Source organism: Echinops telfairi, unplaced genomic scaffold (genome assembly GCF_000313985.2).
Source record: "Echinops telfairi isolate 266 unplaced genomic scaffold, ASM31398v2 ScPeMD7_2;HRSCAF=8, whole genome shotgun sequence".
Taxonomy (NCBI): Eukaryota; Metazoa; Chordata; class Mammalia; order Afrosoricida; family Tenrecidae; genus Echinops; species Echinops telfairi.
The window spans coordinates 62,942,300-62,962,281 of NW_022103898.1; the positions used below are offsets into that span (position 1 = coordinate 62,942,300).

Consider the following 19,982-nt stretch of genomic DNA (forward strand, 5'->3'; position numbering starts at 1 on the left):
ACAGTGAAGGTTAAAATTCAAAGTAAATATAATCTTCAAGTTCATTAGCACATTCACACTAACTCTTTACATTCATTATCACTATATACTAGCAATATACTTACTTGATCCTCAGATACAAGCAAAGGGTGTGTCGATTCTTCACCTACTGAAGGCAGGCGGGCACTTCCCACAGAAGGATGTCTGCTTGAAGGATGAGATGAGCCATCTCCAAATGAGGGATATCGGGGATATCCATTAGGTAAGCTCTGAGCAGCAAACCCTGGAGCTGAGAAAATTTTGTTTATTGGTTTAAAGAGAAAGGCAGGATATGGGGATAGGAGGGAGAATGACCATCAGGTTTCTACTGAGAGATTTATGGAAGAGAGTAGAAAATAAAGGAACAAATAGCCCCATTCCATGTTTTATTCACATTTTATCATAGGAGTCAAAAAGTATCGTTATTAGGGTTCTAGTACAGTTTTATGCCAAACAAAACATGCTTAAACATGTCTCTGCAACCAGGGGACAGCTGCAGACAAGATGTCTTGGAATACACCTGTCTTAATCTGACTAGGAGACATTAAAAAAAAGAAATGAAAAAAGTCTAAGCCAAACAGTGGCTTCAAAGACTGCTGGGGTGGTTCAATTCAAGGCACAGAGGTCAGCTCAGAAGACTACCACAACTGGTTTTTGCGATTCCAAATGGGTAATCTTGGTAGGTTTTCTAAAAAGAAAAAGGGCAATCAAGGGGGCTTAATAGGAAGAAGTTTTAGGAAAATGATACCCACACCTGATCATCCGTCGAGGCTAGCAAGGGCTGTCCTATGAGAATTTCACTGGAAAACCCATCCACTCTACAAGGTCTGACTTTGGTCCTTTGAGACTTCATTTTGCTCCCCAAGTTCAAATACTACTGAAAAGGAACATCTGAGTTCCTCAAGGACGCTTCAACTCTTACCGTGATATGGTGTAAATCAAACAGCGCAGAAGTATTCAGGGAAGGGATGGAGCTAATGGAAACATTGCTTTCAAAAGTATGTAAACCTAGATGCAGGATATGTGAAAAAGCAATAGCTTCACATTTTTGGTTAATAAAGGCTTCTATGATATTTTGTAGCGATACCTTTTGCTTTACTCTCATTTTGAGAATTTGCTGTTTTGATACAGTTTTGAACACGGACAGTCATTAAATCAGTAGCTAGTGATTTCTGGTGTGCTGCTCCAACTGTGACCCTGGGAACGGGGACTTACTTGTAGGTGTTCGAGGTGTTCTGGGAACCTCCAATTCTGCCTGAGGGTTGGTCCTTTCTACCACTGGCTCCTCCACCACATTTATACTATTATTTTGCATAATCTCTTGCAACATGTTGAATAATTCTTCTGCACGAGCACACTTAAAGGCAAAGATTCCTATAAATATAAACCAGAAGGGAAAAATGGTGACCAAGGTGTCAAAAGAGCTATAGAAGCACCCGCCAAAGAATAAACCTGCAAAATATGCATTCTGCGCACCAGTTGCAAGTTGCAAAACATAAGATCCTAAAGAAAATCTCCAGAATACTTTGACTGTCTCTGGTTCCAAAGCAAATCAGACAAAAAACAAGGTTGCATGCTGAATCTAGTCTCCTTTCTGACAGCAGGGGGAGCACATTTCTTCATGCTTAAGGTGAGCAGTTACCATTTCATAGGACTTATTAGGCATTTTACATCATTATTTTGCTTCATTATTCTAAGAACTCTCTGAGAGAGAAGCTCTAGTGTGACAGTGGGTTCTGAGTTGGGCTGCTAAGGGCAAGGTCAGCGGCTGGAACCCACACAGCCACCCCTCGGGAGAAATGCTCTGTCAAGATGTACAGTCTTAGCAGCTCTTTGGGGCTGCTATGAGTCCAATCTAGCCAATGGCAGTGAGTTTGGAGCTTTTAAACATGTAAGACAGGCATCACCATTTCACCTTTACTGAGAAAATTCTTGAAGCCCAGCAACAGTCATGCACTTTGCCGAAGGCCATCCAGGTAGTAGGTAGCAGAGAATTAAACAAGATTTGGTTGGCTCTTGTTTAGACTCTTTCCCCAACATCAAGTTAGAATGACAGAGATGTGATGGGGTATCCAAAAGTTCATGGGAAAATTCCACATCTTTTAATTCCATTTTCCCATGAACTCAGTAGTCTAACTCCCCCGTATAGTTAAGGTACTAGAATTATTAGCTTAGTGAAAGTCTTAAAAAGCTGAAATATATAAAAAAATTCTTTACAGGGGAAATATGCTTCAGCAAACATGTGTCAAATGAACAGTTAACCATATCTATCTTTTTGACAATCCATTTATTTGCTGTTTTTTTTTTCTTTTAGGAGAAAGTAAAAACTAATTTAACATCATATATACAATAACTGAAAGAACAATGTCTTAAATATTATAAAGCTTGGAGAAAAAAAATAGTACCCACCTTGTCCAGTTTGACACCTTCGACCACTTTCAAAAGAAAAGAGATTTGAATCATAGCCATAGCGTCGCAGGCAGAGGTAGTGCCATTTTACCGAGTCACGTTTGCGGGTATACAAAATCAGTTCTGTGTCTGTAAGCTCCATTATGCCAGAACCTAACTCATTTCCATCATCGTCCACATTAATGACCTAAAAAAGAAGGTTCAATTAATGCTAAGATCATCCTTCCACATGATACTCAAACATATAGTTTAACAACTCATCAGAAAAAACATCCTTGGTTCAATTATCTATTAATTTGCTAGTTCATCAAATGTATGTAGCACACAGACTATGTAGCAATGTATTCCTCACAACTGTAAGGTATTTACATTATCATTGGGGAGTCAAGATATACAAACAACACCACAAACCCAACAGCACAAAAGGAATATGAATACAAAAGACTATAATAGAGGCTGTAAAGGTGAAGAATTATAGTTTAAGGCTAGTGGAGAAACCTTCATATAAGAAAAGGCTTTAGCTGGGTTTCAGGGACAGTTAATTGAGTTAGGAAACAAGTGGGGAAAGTCAAAGGGTAAGAAGTTGTAGGACATGAAATAAAGATAAAAGCTAAGTAGAAACAAAGAAGGTTATGTTTCAAACAGATCAAAATAAGATTGGCACACAGTTCATGTAAAGGATGGAGTTTTTACTGCAGAGATTCAGACAAAGACTAAAACGTATACATAAAATTTATGGTGAGCTTATTACTACGTGCCTAGAAATGAGTGAAGTGGTTCACATACATTCTTCTCATTTACACAATCCTAGGCTGCAGGTAATACAATATTTTTCATTGTATAAAAATGGAACTAATTTGTGATAATGTAACCTGTCCAAGGTCACAAAACTATGAAATAACAAGGTTGTGACTTATACTCAGATTTGTTTGATCTAGTGGCTATAATTCATCCCAATGTGACTAAGGTCAGATTCCAAACACGTAAGTAGCTCTGGATGAATGAGGAAGAGAGCAGAGTCTAGAGAGAAAGACACCACAGACCTGTTAGTGCAACAGTTTAGTGAATGATGAAAGAGGATAGGTTACTGGGGTGACTGGAGGCAGATTGCAGTGAGGAGACTCTGCAGCCAGGAAGTGATCAGGTTTTGGCTAGGAAGCAATGATAGGACAACAAAGGTACCCTTGTGGTGGCATTTGAAAGACAGGACTAGCACAACTGTGTGGCTAATTGGATAGAGAGGACCCAGAGAAAGGTCAAAGAGAATTCTGCACTGTTATTAGGAAAAAAGCTACCAACACTTGTTAACAAAAGAAAAGACCGTTTGGAAGGAAAGCAAGCAAAGACATAAGCGTGAGGAGGTAAGAACTGACCTTGAACTTGTTTCGATGGTTATCTGGGATGGTGTCTTTATCTGGACAGCTACAACAGCTACCCATGGCTTCTTCAGAAGACCATGTGAGCTCTATGGGAAAACATGATTCGGAAACAATCGTTAGAGGGAGGGTACAAAAACCAAACAGAAAAACTTTAAAAATCATTGAGCACATGCCCTGCACTATTTTGATGAGAAAACTAAATGTCCAACAAGGTCCATGGCTTGTGTTGGATTTTATATAATTGGTTGATGAATTTTGTTCAGTGACAACGAGAATAAATTTTGTAAGGCAGATGTCATAGAAATCTTAAATTTTGAATTTGCAAAGTCTGCCTATTCTAAAAGTTGGTAGTCAAAGTGGTTACATTCAAGGAAACATTATTAAATTTTGTAGTTTGAAATAATACAATTTGTAGAATTAGTGATTTCCCCCCCTTAAATGTAAACTTCATCTTACCTAGATCTGGCCATTAATATTCTTAGTCTCTGCTGCAGCATCAGGAGTTTAATCATACTTCAAAATACCATGCTTGATTTGCTTGCTGATTTAACCTAGAAAGAATAGAAAAAAAATTAGCAACTTCATTTCTTTTAAAATAATGGTTCCCTAACCTTCTGGCAGTATTAATTCAGTTACTCTATATAAACAAATAAAAAACCCAAAATACTGATAAAAATATTTAAGAAGGTATATCTTAAAAATTAACATGATATGCACCTTATCATTAACATAGCCTTTTCTAAACAAAAATAAACATGCAATCATCTAAATTCCATGATAGTTGGATATCACAATCTTTCAAAGCTACTGATACTGGATTTCCCACCACTGCTGTGGACATGGGGCAATTCCCTCCTTCATACAGTCATCCCTTGGCATCCACTGAAGGTCAGTTCCATAAACATCCCTCCCATAACCAAACGGGTGGATACTCAAGTCCCTTACAGAAAATAGAGTTACATTTGCATATACCTGGACACATCTCCCCATATTTAAAAAATCTCACAAAAGCTCCCAGAACCTTTCCAGAGCAGTCAATCAGAAAACAGATGGTTATGTACAAGCATGCCATAGTCAGAGGACAGCAATAAATTGCAATCTGGTGATAAAAGAGTTACAAGAGACTTTGAAATATTTTGCAAATTTCTTGTCACTTTCTCTACAGCACAGAAAAAAAAAAGGCCACTCAAACAGGAGTACTAACGTTATATAATATACTGAACACCTACCCTAGGTCAAGCATTACATTAAAGGCTCTGTACCATTTCATTTTAATCTATATATTAACTGAGTTAACACATTTGATATGCAAAATACACATTTCCAAAGTCATGCGCCCACGTAAAATCAAAAGTTTCACTCCTGGACTCCAATAACCTATATACAAATCATGTCAGCTAGGTATTTACTGATGCCCTCCTCAGCTATGGCCCTCGGAGTCTTTTCCTTACTAGCCCTTTCTTTTCTCCAGAAGCCTAAACATACATTGTGCATTTTCTTTTTTTTCACATCGCACATTTTCTCTGGTTTATAAAACTAACCAGAACTGAGCTAATTCTACCCTAAAGCATTTCTCTTATATGAATACATATAATCATTATTCATCTCTCTCTTCTAAAAATATTTGGCCAATGAGAAAAATCTCTACTTTGTCTTCTTCTGCTTATTAAGGACCCCTCACCCCCAAATCACGTCAATTATAGTAAATAAGATGAAGAGAATTGAAAGTTAACTCTGTAACTGCCTGTAACTCTACATTAAAAAAAATAGTCCTAAATTTTGAAGCAAAGTTAAACATATGAAAGAAATCAGTTAACCAACTTATAAAGGTCTTTAAAAATAATAAAAAAAAACCATTAGAATGTTTGGAAAATTTTGGTTCTGCTCACCCACCTTCAGTCTGCTTTTTGAGAATCATTATTTATTTGGTTTGATTGTTTTAACTTTTATTATAAGCAAAAGTATTGTGGTACTTTTGCTTGCTTTTACTGTTTTCCAGTGCAAATATCGAGCATGCCGGTTGTATTAGGGATCCAAAGGCTTTTTTGGCTTCAATTAAAAGGATATTCCTAACAAAACAAAGAAAAACACAAAAATCATTCTGCGTTCCAAACAAATTATGACATACCAAAGCAGTCCTGGAATGAACAGAATCCATTAATAGACTGTGGTGTCCTACTTTTGCCTTTGGAGATGCCTCAGAAATGCTCTCTGACTTCCTAACCACTGTGGATGGCCAAGGAAGGAAAGGTAACTGGGAGGCAGGAAGAGAAAAGAGGCAATCATAGCCACTAACTACATGGAGCTATAATTTCATTGCTGGAACATGGTTTTTTTCTGTAAAATATGTATATAATAGCATTCTCTACTTAAAAAGAACACAATGTCTTTACAAGTAGAATCACCTAATAGAAATAAATTTTCATAAAAAGAAAATCATCAAGAGGCTAAATATTCCTTAGATTTAATTTGAATTATGTCATTTAACTCTAAATTACTGAAATATAATTCTTAAAGAGTGATAACTGAAGAGAAGACTTAAGTCTATTCACAAATGTGATTATAAATTTGGTGCTTAGAACGATAGGTCTATTTGTTCTTCCAGTTTACTGAGGGTGAATCTGGCCTACCCCCTTCAGTAGTTCGGTTCAAATACAGACAAGATAGTATTTATGGTAAGAAGCACAGCAATACAATTGTAACAGCCATGTTTAATGACATTAAAAGAATAATAAAAGAATGACTCAAAAAGTTTCTTCTTTGTGTAAGTAGTTTGGTTGTTTTACAATTATTTTGGAGCTTTTCATTTATTTATACATATTACTTTTTGTTTATTCTTAACATTAATAGTGATTTAAAACATTTTAGTTATTTTTAGATGGAGGTAATTATAGAGCGATTTCCAGTACATCCTGCCACTTATCTAAAACCCAGAGCCCTGAAAAGCATCAACACCTGCAATGAAGGGTCCTCACTAGCTGAACGCTTAGAGTACATACATACACAACAAACCACAAAGATGGAAAGCCTGTATCTACATATTGAATGTGGCTGTATCTATATATCTCTAAATCATTGTTCTTCTGTTAGCCCTGCTCCATCTTTTAACCCTCAAAGAAAAAATTTCAACTATGCTATTTGCAAATTACCTCTCCATCTAGACTTATTTTGGGGGAACTCTATATCCCTTATACTATAATATAAACCAGATTCATCTAATTTTCTCAGTAACAGACAAATATTTAAATAAACTACCATCAATTCATTTTTCTATAGATAAATATAAAATATTTAATAAAGTGACATGTCTTTATTTCAGACAGTTGTTTGAATTAAGCTAACAGATGACTATTCGGTAGGAAAAATCATTTGTAAACAGCTATCAATATGATTACGGAGAACAAAAAAGGGAGTTCATTCTTTTTCCCCCCATTCATGGAAGCATTCAACAAGTACTTCCAGAGCATCTGCAAGGAACTAAGTTAAATGCTAGAGATAGACAAAATGTACATTCCTAAATTCCAAAGAGCTTATTCTTTAATGAAGAAGACAGAAACCCGCCCCCACCCACCAAAAAAACAAAACAAAACCACACACAACAACAATACAGAGCAGGGTTACACACCCCACTGGTACGAGCATTTGACTCAAACAAGCAGGAGGACAGGAGTGTCCAGGAAGGGTTCCTGGGGAAAGGTGATTCCTACGTTGGCTAGAGGAAGGGCAACTCACACTAAGAGCATAATGTGAAAGTACAGAAGCCTAAGAGAAAATGGCCAAGTCCAAGAGTAGCAGGTAGTTCCATATGCTGGAATGCCGGGTGTACATAGGAAATCATTATCAGATAAGGGGGAAAAGATATTTCATCCAAGATCATTTTGCAGAGCATATTTTTCCTTACAATCTTAAAGGCACCAATGATATATCTAGTGACATGAAATTAGTAAGAATAAAATTAATGGTATTTTCCTATTGATGGTATCCCAAACCTAACGTACAAGTGACAGTATCCATCTGGAAACACAAACATTTACCCTAGAGCACCGGAACCTACAACAAGCATCAATCTTTAGAAGAGAAATATGAAAGTCAATAAAAAATGTACAATTGTGCATGTCTTTTGCAATTATTGGGAAAATATTATTAAATTGGCTTGCTAATTAAAAAAATTAAAAAATAAAACAGCCCCAATCTTTAATAATGCTGGCCATGACTAAATCCTGGAATCATAACCTTGGGACATTCTTAATACTCAAAGACACTGGTGATGAAATCTAGACAATCAAATTTGGATGCCCACAATATCTGCCCTAAGATATATAAACGCTACAGAAGTGCAAACCCAGCAGATGACTCACTCTATTCTAGCTAATTCAACAATATCATTAGCACCAATAACAACAATCCCAGCACCTTCAACTAGAGGCAAAGTATCACCAGTCTTGAGAATTCATGTAAAAAAGTTCTTTGTTTTAGTGTTCTATGTTAATACATAAAATATGTAGAGGAAAAAACACAGTCCTCGAGCAACATCAAAAGGATGAAACATTCTGAGTGAGCGATCATGTAACTCTCTCCATTAAAAATGCACAGATGCAACACAGGAAGAAGAGATTTGACTATAAGGTAGCTGTAAGAAAACAGTCTTCTCTAGAATGTCTATCATGAACTCTGAAACTCTGATGAATATATTTGAGGCTTCAGAGAAACCACATTAAATTTTCTGTATATTAGCATTCTACACGTGAACTTATATAAAACATTTACTATGCCATTTTATTTTTTCCCTCCTTCTAGTGTACAGTTTAGTGATAACAGCCTCATTAGTCTTGCTGTGTAACTACTAACATTAATCAATGGTGATTAACCTTAGTTGATGGTGATTTCCCCCATCACTACAGATAAAATCCAGTCTTTTCCAAAGAGTGATTTTCTCATTTCCACTGAGTCCCAACCCTGGTAACCACTTGAACACATTGGTCTCAGCATAATTATCTGGAATTTTCATTTTATATATATGAGATCATACAATATTTGTCCTTTCATGGTTGACTTATTTTGCTCCGTTTAAGGTTGTTGAGGTTCATCCATTTTGTAGCATGCATCAGGACTACATCTTTCTTCAAAGCTAAGTAACCGTCTATTATATGCTATTGCACATTTTGTTTATTAATTGTTTGCAACTTTTGAATAATGCTGCAACGTACATCAGTGCGTACACACATGCACACATACATTTGTGTCATTGTTTTTAGGGGGTTTTCAAGACTGTAGATTTCTAACGAAAGCAGACAGCCTTATCTTTCTCCCTTGGAATAGCTGGTGGCTTTGAACTGCCAACCTTGTGGATAGTAGTCAATGCCTAACCCATAGCACCACCAAGAATATTTGAGGACTTTCAATAAAACTTTATGTTAATCGCTTATTTTTCTGTCTCTATCTTTTCCATCTCTCTCTCATACATACCTACAATACATAAACCTACAAAAAGAGGTTAAATTGAAACACACTAAAATTAAATTGGAACACACGCTGAATCATTTGGTAGCGATAAGGACTCTATATTTTTACCTTATTTTTGACAGAAGGTGAGCTGTTTTTATAATCAATAGTGAATTATAAAGAATATACAAACCAATATTTAAAAAAGACTTCTTCCAAAAGAAAAGTTGTAAATGTGTAAGCACCCAAAGGCAGACTCACATATAAAACAGGTTAGGGCAAAATGCAAAGAATACACAGGCCACAGGAAACTGCCTGAAGGATGTAAACAGGCAAAGACCCAATTAATCTGGGCTGGAAGCCTGTCAATACACAGAACTTAGCATCTCTTAGTTTTACAAGTGCCTGTGGCCAGCAAAGCTCAGAATTCACTTATCTTGGAGAATACTCCAAAAGGCTATCGAATGAGAATTTGTGGAGGGACATAGCCTGGGTTTACTCCAAACAGAATGTAGTTGGTATCAACAACCCTCTAAAATACAGAAAGACCATGTTTGGTATCACAATGTGTTCTTTCAAATTTTCTCCCCATTTCCTTCTCTTACCACCTTATATTTGTTCCCAGTCCTTAGTCCTAAGGCCTGAAGATGGCACCCTGGTGCCATTTAGCAACCTGGGTAGAATTAGCAGAGTGACCACTTGGAGCCCCTGAGTTGTGCCAACTTGTTTAGTGAATAAGCTAGCCTACTGAATCTGGTTACTGTCTAAGCTGAGGTCCTCAGGAGAGACTGGTGGAACTGTTAAGATTAGGACCCTCAGACACCTTTCGAATTTAGAATATAGGCTATTCCTAGAGATTACTTGTCAGTCACATCATAGACAGCTTATAAGAGAACAGCACTATCTGGGAGGAACACGCTCTTCAGAATAATTCACTATCGGGGGGAGTTGGGGAGGGAGGCTAAATAATAAAAAGAATAATTCACTATCAAGACCAAAAAGTCAGTGTCTGCCCCAAGGCAAAGTTAAGAAGACAGTAAGGGGCAGGAAAAGTGGGAAGGAAGCTGACACCCAAGGAGATGGGGAAAGTGCTGATATACCGTGGGGACTGCCACTACATCACAGAACAAATCTGTGTAAGTTGTTGAGTGGGAACGAATTTGCTATGTAAACTTTCACCTAAACCACAATGAAATATGTTTAAAAATAAATAAAATGGTTCTATAGGGTGACTATGAGTCAGCATGGTGCTGAAGACTGGGTTTTTTGTTTTGTTTTGTTTTTAGGAATGATAGCCAGTAATGTACAAAAGGGGCAATGCTTCATGACTTCACTGGAGTGATGCTAGGAATCAAAGATTTTTTAAAATTAAGAAAACCAAAGGATTCTCCAGACTCACACATTAAGGGAGAGAAAACTATCCTTATTATGAATACATACTGACAAGATAAATCTTTTCAGAGGCTTCTCTCGACAGAAAGGGTAGAGAAACAATAGTGCTGCTTTGGGAGACTCAAGTAGTCTCTAAAAGGACCCAGCACCCTGGATCTCAGAGGAAAAAGGCTCTAGTGTTCCAGGAATGGGGAAAATTTATACATGACAAATATACTACCAGGATCAGGTTTTTTCGATAATTAAAAACAAAATTAAGATCAGAAACCCTAAACAGGTTTTCTTTATAGTTCATATGAAGTTCTACATGCTTGACAAGCTCACACATATTTGTTCTGACTATCCACTAACAAAATGCTTAGAAAACAATTTGTAAAACAATGATGGCCTGTAGTGTCTCCTCCCACTTACTAATAGTCATCTGCATTAAAGGGGAGATGAATGAAATACTTGGGCATGATTACTTTCTCCTCCACCTTGTTGCTACCCATTCAAGGGCTCCCTACCAATGGAGGTGGGGCAAAGACAGGGCTTTCAACTCCCATAAACAGTTACAGTCTCAGATACTCACAGGGGCAGTTCTACCTGTGCTATAGGGTCTATGTTAGTCTGGGTTGACTAGAGAAACAAATTCATAAGACACTCATATGTATGTGAGAGAACTTTATATCAAAGAGTAATTGTCTATTAAGAAAATATCCCAGCTCAGTCCAGTTCAAGTTCATAAGTCCAAGATTAGCCTATATGTCTGACACCAATCTATAAATTCTCTTCAGACTCACGAAACATGCAATGATGCAGATCACAAGAAGATCAAAGGCCAGTGGGCGGAAAGTCTTATTGATTCAATGGTGGTGGTAGCATCTCAGCATTGGTGTGGGTCTCCATGTGGCTCCTCTAGCTCCAGGGCTCTGGCTCCATCAGCATAGCGCCATCTGGCTTATCAACAGGAATTCTTGCCTCCAGTGAGCTATTTATCTCCATTGTGCCTCCAAATGAGGTCATCAAGCTGCGACCTGATTGACAGGCTAGACTCCACCCCTTTAATGACAGGAGATTATGTAATTGCCACACGGTTGCTATCAGTATTGACTCAATGACAGGGAGTCTGCTTTTCCATTGGTATAGAATTAAGAAAATTTAGTAGGGTCCGTCTTACTAATTCAAAACAGCCCTGAAGTTATTTGGCAAAAGTGGAAAACAGAGGACAACACAACACAAAACACATATCATATCTATTTTAAAAAACAAACAAATCCATGAACATCTTGTTTAAAGCATATAAAAAGGACAAAAATTCTCCAAACAGAAGCAAGCCTCCCCATCTCCTTCTAAATCAGCGGTTCTCAACCTGTGGGTCATGACCCCTTCGAGGGTTGAACAACCCTTTCACAGGGGTCGCCTAAGACCATCGGAAAACACATATTTCCACTGGTCTTAGCAACCGAGACACTGCTCCTCTGTCTGTCTCCAGGCGGGACTGCCCACATGCAGATACGCCCACATACAGTACCCGGTGTAATGCCATCATCACGTCAACCCCATCATATACACCCCGTACAAATGCAGGTGTATGTGACAAGGTTGGCGCCATATTTATGCGGACCAGTCACATGTGTAGAGAGCAGCTACTGTGTAGAGAGCAGCTGCTGTGTTGAAAGCAGCAGTATTGGAGGCAAAATGACACTTCATGAATTATAATTACTGGGTAAATGTAAAATCATGTGCTATAAAATCATCAACCACTGCAAAAAAAATTTAATTTTTTTGCAGTGGTTGATGATTTTATATATATAAGTATATACACCATGGAAACTTAATCTGGATGCTGATCAGTCTTTTTATATTCAGGTGTGGTTGATGTGAATACTGCCCCCTTGTGATAGTAACAGGCATGTAAAAAGAGTGGTAAATCATAGCAAACTTTAATGAACTGTATTGACTGAATTATGCTATGTATCATCTTTTGTATTATTAAAGCTATTGTTATTCATTAGCAAACTATCCCATGACAATGGATCATATAGAGAAGAATGTTAAGAAAAGAAAATATAGTGAGGATTTTTTTACAGTATGGTTTTACCTCAATAATACACCAGGAATTGAGAAACCACAATGTGTTATTTATTGTGAAGTTCTATCAGCCGAATCTATGAAGCCGAACCAACTAAAACACCATTTTGATACCAAGCATCCGAGCTTTGCCAGCAAGGAGCCCAACTATTTTAGAAGCAAAGCTGATGCACTCAAGAACGCCTGACTTGACACCGGTGGCAAGTACCACAAGCAAAATGCAGCAGCCATTGAAGCTTCATTATTGGTGGCACTCAGAATCACCAGAGCTATGAAACCTCACACCATTGCTGAGGATTTACTGTTGCCAGGGGCCAAAGACATTGTTCAAGCTATGATCGGAGGTGAATTTGTTACGAAATTGAGTGCAATTTCCTTATCTAATGATACTGTCTGCAGAAGAATAGATGACATGTCTGCTGATATCCTTGATCAGGTAATCCAGGAAATTAAATCGGCTCCACTTCCAGTATTTAGCATCCATCTTGATGAATCTACAGACGTTGCAAACTGTTCACAGTTATTGGTTTATGTGAGGTATATTAATGATGGCGACTGTAAAAGATGAGTTTCATTTTTGCAAACCTCTTGAAACAACAGCTACTGCACATGATGCATTTGACACAGTTGGTTCACTTCTGAAAGAGCATACGATCTCTTGGAAAAGGTTTGTGGTGTTTGCACAGATGGTGCTCCAGCTATGCTAGGATGTCGATCTGGATTTCAACATTGGAACTCACTGTATGATTCAACGGCAAATATTAGCAATGAAGACACTGCCACAAGAGTTACACACGCAGTAATAAAAGGCGTCATAAGTTCTGTCAATTTTGTAAAGGCGACACTTTAAACAGTTGACTGTTTTCACAACTGTGCAACAAGTTAGATGTGGCAAACAATGCTCGGCTATTTCACCCTGAAGAGAGATGGTTGTGGAGAGGAAAAGTTTTAAAACATGTTTTTGAGCTTCATGATGACCTCAAAACGTTTTGTAATCAGAAAGCATGACCGCAGTTCAAAGCACTTTTGAGTGATAAAAGTGAACTGCAGAAAAAAGCTTACTTGGTTGACATCTTTGCCATCTGGAATGAGTTCAATTCATCACTGCAAGGACCAAATGCAACATGCCTCGATTTGTCTGAAAAGATCCGATCATTCGGATCCAATCATCCAATCAAAAAAACTGGATGAAAACAAAATTTACATGTTGTCTACCTTATCTGCTTCCTTTGAGGAACACGACATTGAACCAGGCAAAAGGATGATGACCATTTCTGTGAAAGAACACTTGCACATGCTTGCAGACGAAATTTCATCATACTTTCCACATCTACCTGACACCTGAAGCCCATTCACAATCAAAGTTGAAGATGTTCCTGAGACAGCACAAGAGGAGTTCATTGAACTTATTAACAGCGATGCAGCGAGAACTGATTTCTCTACAATGCCAGTTACAAAATTCTGGATCAAGTGTTTGTAGTCATATCTTGTTCTGTGATGCACCTTCTTCCATTTCCAACAACATATCCTTGTGAAACAGGGTTTTCCAGCTGGTTGGTTATCAAGTCTAATACAGATGTAGATTGTTGTGGAAGATGATCTTCGCCTTGCTCTTGCAAAGACTGCCCCGAGAATTTCTGATCTGGTGAGAAAGAAGCTATCTCAACCTTCACACCGATGTTGGCTTTCTACGCATACTGTCACAAAATATAGCGATATAGTTTACTGCTGTTATATTAAGAATGTTAGCTAAAGTACACCATGCTTCAAGACAAAATTTCATTTTTTTGTCATTAGAAATAAATATTTCACATTATATCATTACATATTGTTTTTGTGATTAATCACTATGCTTTAATTATGTTCAATTTGTAACCATGAAAATACATCCTGTATATCAGATATTTACATTACAATTCATAACTAGCAAAATTACAGTTATGAAGTAGCAACGAAAATAATTTTATGGTTGGGGGTCACACAACATGAGGAACTCTATTAAAGGGTCGTGGCCTTAGGACGGTTGAGAACCACTTTTAAATGGAGGTCTGAATGAAATTTTGAGGCTATTTCTTGCATGATCCTTACCTAAATGTATGTTTCTCTGAAGGTCAAGGACATCTATTTCTAGTGACATGGCGGATTAGATGTTCAGAGAGGCTGTATTGTTTTAAACCCACTGTTGCCGAGTCGATTCCAACTCATAGTGACTCTATACAGTGAAGAATCCCCAGGGTTGTCCTACACTGCCAGTCTTCATCTTTCTTCCAGAGGAGCTCCTCTCAGCGGGGCTGAGCTATGAACCTCACAGTTAACTTACTGCACCACCACCACAGCTTTTTTCTTGCTGAGAGAAAATGTCTGCAGTCATCCAGTGATCACAGAGGCAGGTTTAAACATGGTTTGTTGTAATAAATCTGTACACATATAAACTGCAACCTTAGAAATACTTTTTGACTTATACTTGTAAAAATGAAAAATAATTTGAAGATAAAAAGAAAGTGAACAGATGATTACATTGAAGAGCAGTTTAAAATCTTTGTACTGAAAAATAACAAGGGCCCTGATAATCTTTTAAGTGATTACAATTAAAAAACCAAAGAAGAACAAATAATAACAATCCATCTCTCTCTCTCTTTTTTTTTTTGGTTTCTACTTTCTGTATTTTTGGTTTGTAATGTTTGTTTTTAAAAAAATCATTTTACTGTGGACTCTTACAGCTCTTATAACATTCCATATATCAATTATATCATGCATATTGGTATATATGTTGCCATCATCATTTCCAAAACATTTTCTACTTGAGCCCTTGGTATAAAGCTCTTCTTTTTACCCCTCCCCTCCCCACCATTCCACCCTCGTAATCCTTGATCAATTATATCTTGCTATTATTTCATATCTTACACTATCCATTGCCTCCCTTTACCCACATTTCTGTTAACAGTCTTAAACCCTTCCAAAAGCAATCCAAACCAAACTCACTGCCATTAAGTAGATTGATTCATACAAAACCCAACCACGATGATGTGTTTAGGCTTTCTCTTCTTCTTCATGGTGCCTGAGATCTTGAAGCTGCAAGTGACAGCCCAGGCACAACAGTCTATTCACCTGGATCAGCAGGAACAGGAGGAGGAATGGAATGTGTTGTAACTGTCTCTAGGAACAACTGTCTCCTTTGCTGTAAGCCCCAAAGAACTGGATGGTTCCTAACTACATTTATTGAGCAGAATCCTGATCATAAAGGAGGAAATGTACAACAGAATGTGAAATTCTTCTGGAATCCAATCTTTCTAGAGCCCCAGAGGCTGGCTGCACTCCTGGATAGTGTTGCCTGGAGATAATCTTTAAATATTAAAACAAAAATATCCCTCAATTCTTCTTAAAATCAAACAACAGTTTAGCTTAACTAATACAAAATGTCTGCCTTCAGCCCTGTGCTCTTTTAAGATCTAACTATCTGGGATCAAACTAACAAAAGAACCTCAAAAGACTGGATAGAAGGCTTGCTCTCATTGTCATCAAGTTGATTCTCGCTTACAGTCGACTCTACAAGGGCAAGGCAAAACTACCCCTGTAGATTTATGAGACTGTAGCTCTTTTTCACAAGAGCAGAAAGCCTCATCTTTCTCCTGCAGAGAAGATGGTGGTTTCAAACTGCCAGCCATGAGGTTAGAAGCCCAACTCATAACCCACTATGCCACTAGGGCAGTATGTCATGGGGGAGGAGTAACTCAGAAAAGGTGTTCTGAATGGTTGAACAATTCAAAGAATATAATCAATGTCACTGGATTGTACTTTTAGAAATTGTTGAATTGGTGAATGTTTTGCTGTGTATTCTCGGAGTAATAAAAGACAAAATTTTAAAAGCTAAAAATCCAACCAGGGCATTATGAGAAAATTTACAGGCTAATTTGACTCATGAAAACAGATGTTAACACCCTATATAAATGCAAGCAAACTAAATCTGGTGATTTATATGAAAGATAATTCATCGTGATGAAGTTGGGTTTATCCCAGAAACATGGCTAGTTTTAATTTGAAAATCTCTATAACTGACCACATTTAACAGGTTAAGGAGGACAATTCTAGGTCATCTCTAGAATTCTAGTAAAACTTTCTAATAGACTTCAACACCTACCATTCATAATTAATAAAAAACCCTCTTAGAAGGTGTAAAAAAATTAAATTGCCTTTCCTTGAAAACAAACTTACTACAACAAGCGTCATTTCCCACAACAAACTTACTACAGCAAGTGTAAGTTTGGTGAAACTGAAAATTATTTCCTTTGAGATCAGGAATACGAGAAACAAAATTGTGAATCTGTGCAGACATCTAATACAGATATGGTTCAGTGATACATTAAATCACTAACGATACAAGAAGGTAGACAGAAGCCTACCCAGATATGGAAATTTGATTTATGATACAAAAGGAGCTTTGTAGATCAATGAGAAAAGGAAAATGCTTTCAATAAATAGTACTGGGATAACTAATTATCCATATTGAAAAAACTGAAATTATATTTCTTACCTTTCACAAAAAGAAACTATTAAGAGGTTCAAGAATTAAAGATGAAAGACAATATCATATAGCTTTTAGTAGGTAATGTAGGAGAGAATATGGGACCTCTGGATAGGAAGAAATTTCCTAAACAAGAAAAACTATAAAGGGAAAATTCCCTATGTCTAAATAAATTAAAATCAGGAACTGTCGTTGGCAGTATAGTGGGTTACGTGGTTGGCTGCTAACTGCAGGTCAGCAATTCAAACCCACCAGTCTTTCTACAGGAGAAAGTTGAAGCTTCCTGCTCCCAGACAGATTTATAACCTTAAAACCCAAAGGGGCAGTTCAACTCTGTATTATAGGGTCGCTAGGAATTGGAATAAACTAGATGGCAAATTGACAGATGAGCTATCATAGTATGTATGATGAGTTATAAAGATAATATTTATCCCAAAATAATATTTTTCCCCTTATATCAAGAAAAATAATTCCCACTTCATTCTCCATAAAAAACACGTTCCCTTCTACCTAAAACTCACACCGACTTAAAGGTAAGCACTTTCAATTTAAACTGTAAGCCTCTGGTTCACATAAAAACAAAATGATTTTAACCACACATAAGCTCCTACATTTAGACTCGTAATTTCTACAGTGCTGCCCACACAGCACTTTGTGAGCATGTGATTAAGGGGAATGATGCACAATCACACCACATTCCTTCCCTCAGCTCACACATCAAGAACCTGCCCTCTCAGCTGCATTCTTCTCTAAACAGCTATGGTCACCTTAGCAACCCTATGCTCCAAATATGGACAGCTGGTCCATTTAAAGTCAGACCTTCTTGGCAATGAAACTGCTTGTTCTTCAAATTGGGGATGAGAGAAGAGGTTTTCCTTTCAATACACATTACAGAGGTTGATTTAACTTGATCAGCACTTTTGTTCTGTGGCAGCAATTTGTGTAGCGTTTCAACCAATTCTGAGCTTTTTCTATTTTGTTTTTAAATTTAAAAGTGGTTAAAAGAAAAAAAATCAAAGAAAAAAAAGACAAAAATCAAGACAGCCCAAATGGGCTTTTAAGGAAGAAGGGAATATGAAATAAAAATTTACCTGAAGTAATTGCATTCTTTTATAAATTTACATTTTTGAAAGATCGGTTTTACTGAAATTTAGTCGTAGAATCTGAAGCCTTAGCACACAGTCAGAAAGGAGAGGCAAGAGACCTGTCTTTGTAATATCATAGCTTATTTCTGAACAATAACATACAGTTAAACTTCACAGGTTAACTGTAGCTTTTTAAACAGACGATTAAATCTGCATTCCTTCTGTGAGACCTCTCTTAATCTTTCCACAGGTCCAAATACAAGCTAGGTATCAAATACCCAAAAGTCAGTATATCAGAGATCTTTCAGCTCCAGAATGGCTCGGAATAGAACTGGCGTGCTCAACACCATCTTGATCGGTGTCTGTGCCCCTACTGTTGGGCCTAAACCAAATTAAGCCTCTCAGGATAAAAGATACAGGTTTATAATCCACTTCATATTAACAAACAAACTATTTAGGGGGTGAGGATGGGCCTACATATTTGAGAATATGTAACTTTAACTGCACCTGCTATATACAGTAAGCTATCCTTTGCTATGGTGGCAGGACAGATCAAGAAAAGAACCTGAAGTGAATCCCATAACTGGTTTCCTCATTTGTAAAATGGGAATACAATTTATCCTACTTCACTATGTATAAACATAATAAGGTCCTATTATTGAAAGTAACATGTTAACCTAAAATACTAAAAAATTAAAGGGTTTGGGAACAGAGAAGGGTTAGAGAGATGGAAAAACTATCTTCAAAAGTACATAAACTTAAATGGAAGATATGCTGAGAAACAACAGCTTCACCTTGTGAAATGTTTGTTTAAAAAGATTTCTTAAGATCTTGTAGCAATAGTTTTGGACTTACCCTTGTATTTGGGTAAAAAAAAAAAAAAAAAAGCAATGAAAACCCCAAAGCCACTGCCCTCTAGTCAATTCCAACCCTATAGGGCAGAGAAGAATTGCCTATAAGGTTTCCAAGGCTGTAATCCTTACAGGAAGACGTTGCCACATCTTTCCCGTGTTATTATTATAATGGTATTATAATGACTTTTTAAAATACATTTCCTTTAAAGTTGTGATTGGATAATATTACACTTGGGATTCTTAAAAAGAGGCACAGTACAGCCACAAATTTTCTAAAATTATATGTTAGACTTTGTAAAAGTAAAAATGTAAGTTGATACTTTAAAAATGTCCACTCTATCTTTATTGTTTGTCTAAGTAGATAACATGAGTATGGAGTAAAACAAGATTTGGCCACACTTACTAGTCTGGTTGGAAAGCCACAGCATCTTACTTTATGACATACTGACTGTCTCATCACTGCTCCAGCAGAGTATCTAGTTGTTAAGGGCCATTTCTGAAATAAAAGATACAGTTATTCAGAGTTACTTTACATATATTATCATATAAAATATAATTTAAAACAATCTTTCAGGATAGCTAAATGTTTATTGACCAAAGAGAAATCCAAACCATTCTTGAACCTTCCAAAAGAGAAGAAAAGACACACATATTATTAATTGAGGTGAGGGTAAGTGGGAGGGCTGGAATACTGGCTATTGTTCCACAAGCGCATGTAGCATATCTCAGGTCCTGAATAATGGCGCTCCAGTCTCTGTGGCTCTCCAGGTCTGTGACCCAGCAGGGCCTCGCAATTCCTAATGGGAAA

General features: G+C 37.1%; 1 protein-coding gene across 2 annotated transcripts in view; it reads right to left on the bottom strand.

The window, feature by feature from the left end:
- FRS2 (fibroblast growth factor receptor substrate 2) overlaps window positions 1–19,658 on the bottom strand; it is a 24,536-nt gene extending 4,878 nt beyond the window's left edge. Inside the window, exons 1-7 of one of the 2 annotated variants that reach the window (XM_045292154.1) lie at window positions 19,578–19,658; window positions 5,700–5,875; window positions 4,263–4,357; window positions 3,801–3,892; window positions 2,428–2,614; window positions 1,234–1,392; window positions 105–268 (exon numbers count right to left, since the gene is read on the bottom strand). In XM_045292154.1, the coding sequence (XP_045148089.1) occupies window positions 105–268; window positions 1,234–1,392; window positions 2,428–2,614; window positions 3,801–3,866 (576 nt within the window). In that variant the 5' untranslated portion in view covers window positions 3,867–3,892; window positions 4,263–4,357; window positions 5,700–5,875; window positions 19,578–19,658. Of the gene's footprint in view, window positions 1–104; window positions 269–1,233; window positions 1,393–2,427; window positions 2,615–3,800; window positions 3,893–4,262; window positions 4,358–4,778; window positions 4,961–5,699; window positions 5,876–19,577 lie in introns of those variants that run through there. The other variant, XM_004700456.3, reaches the window with a different exon arrangement.
- Window positions 19,659–19,982: the final 324 nt, after the last annotated feature.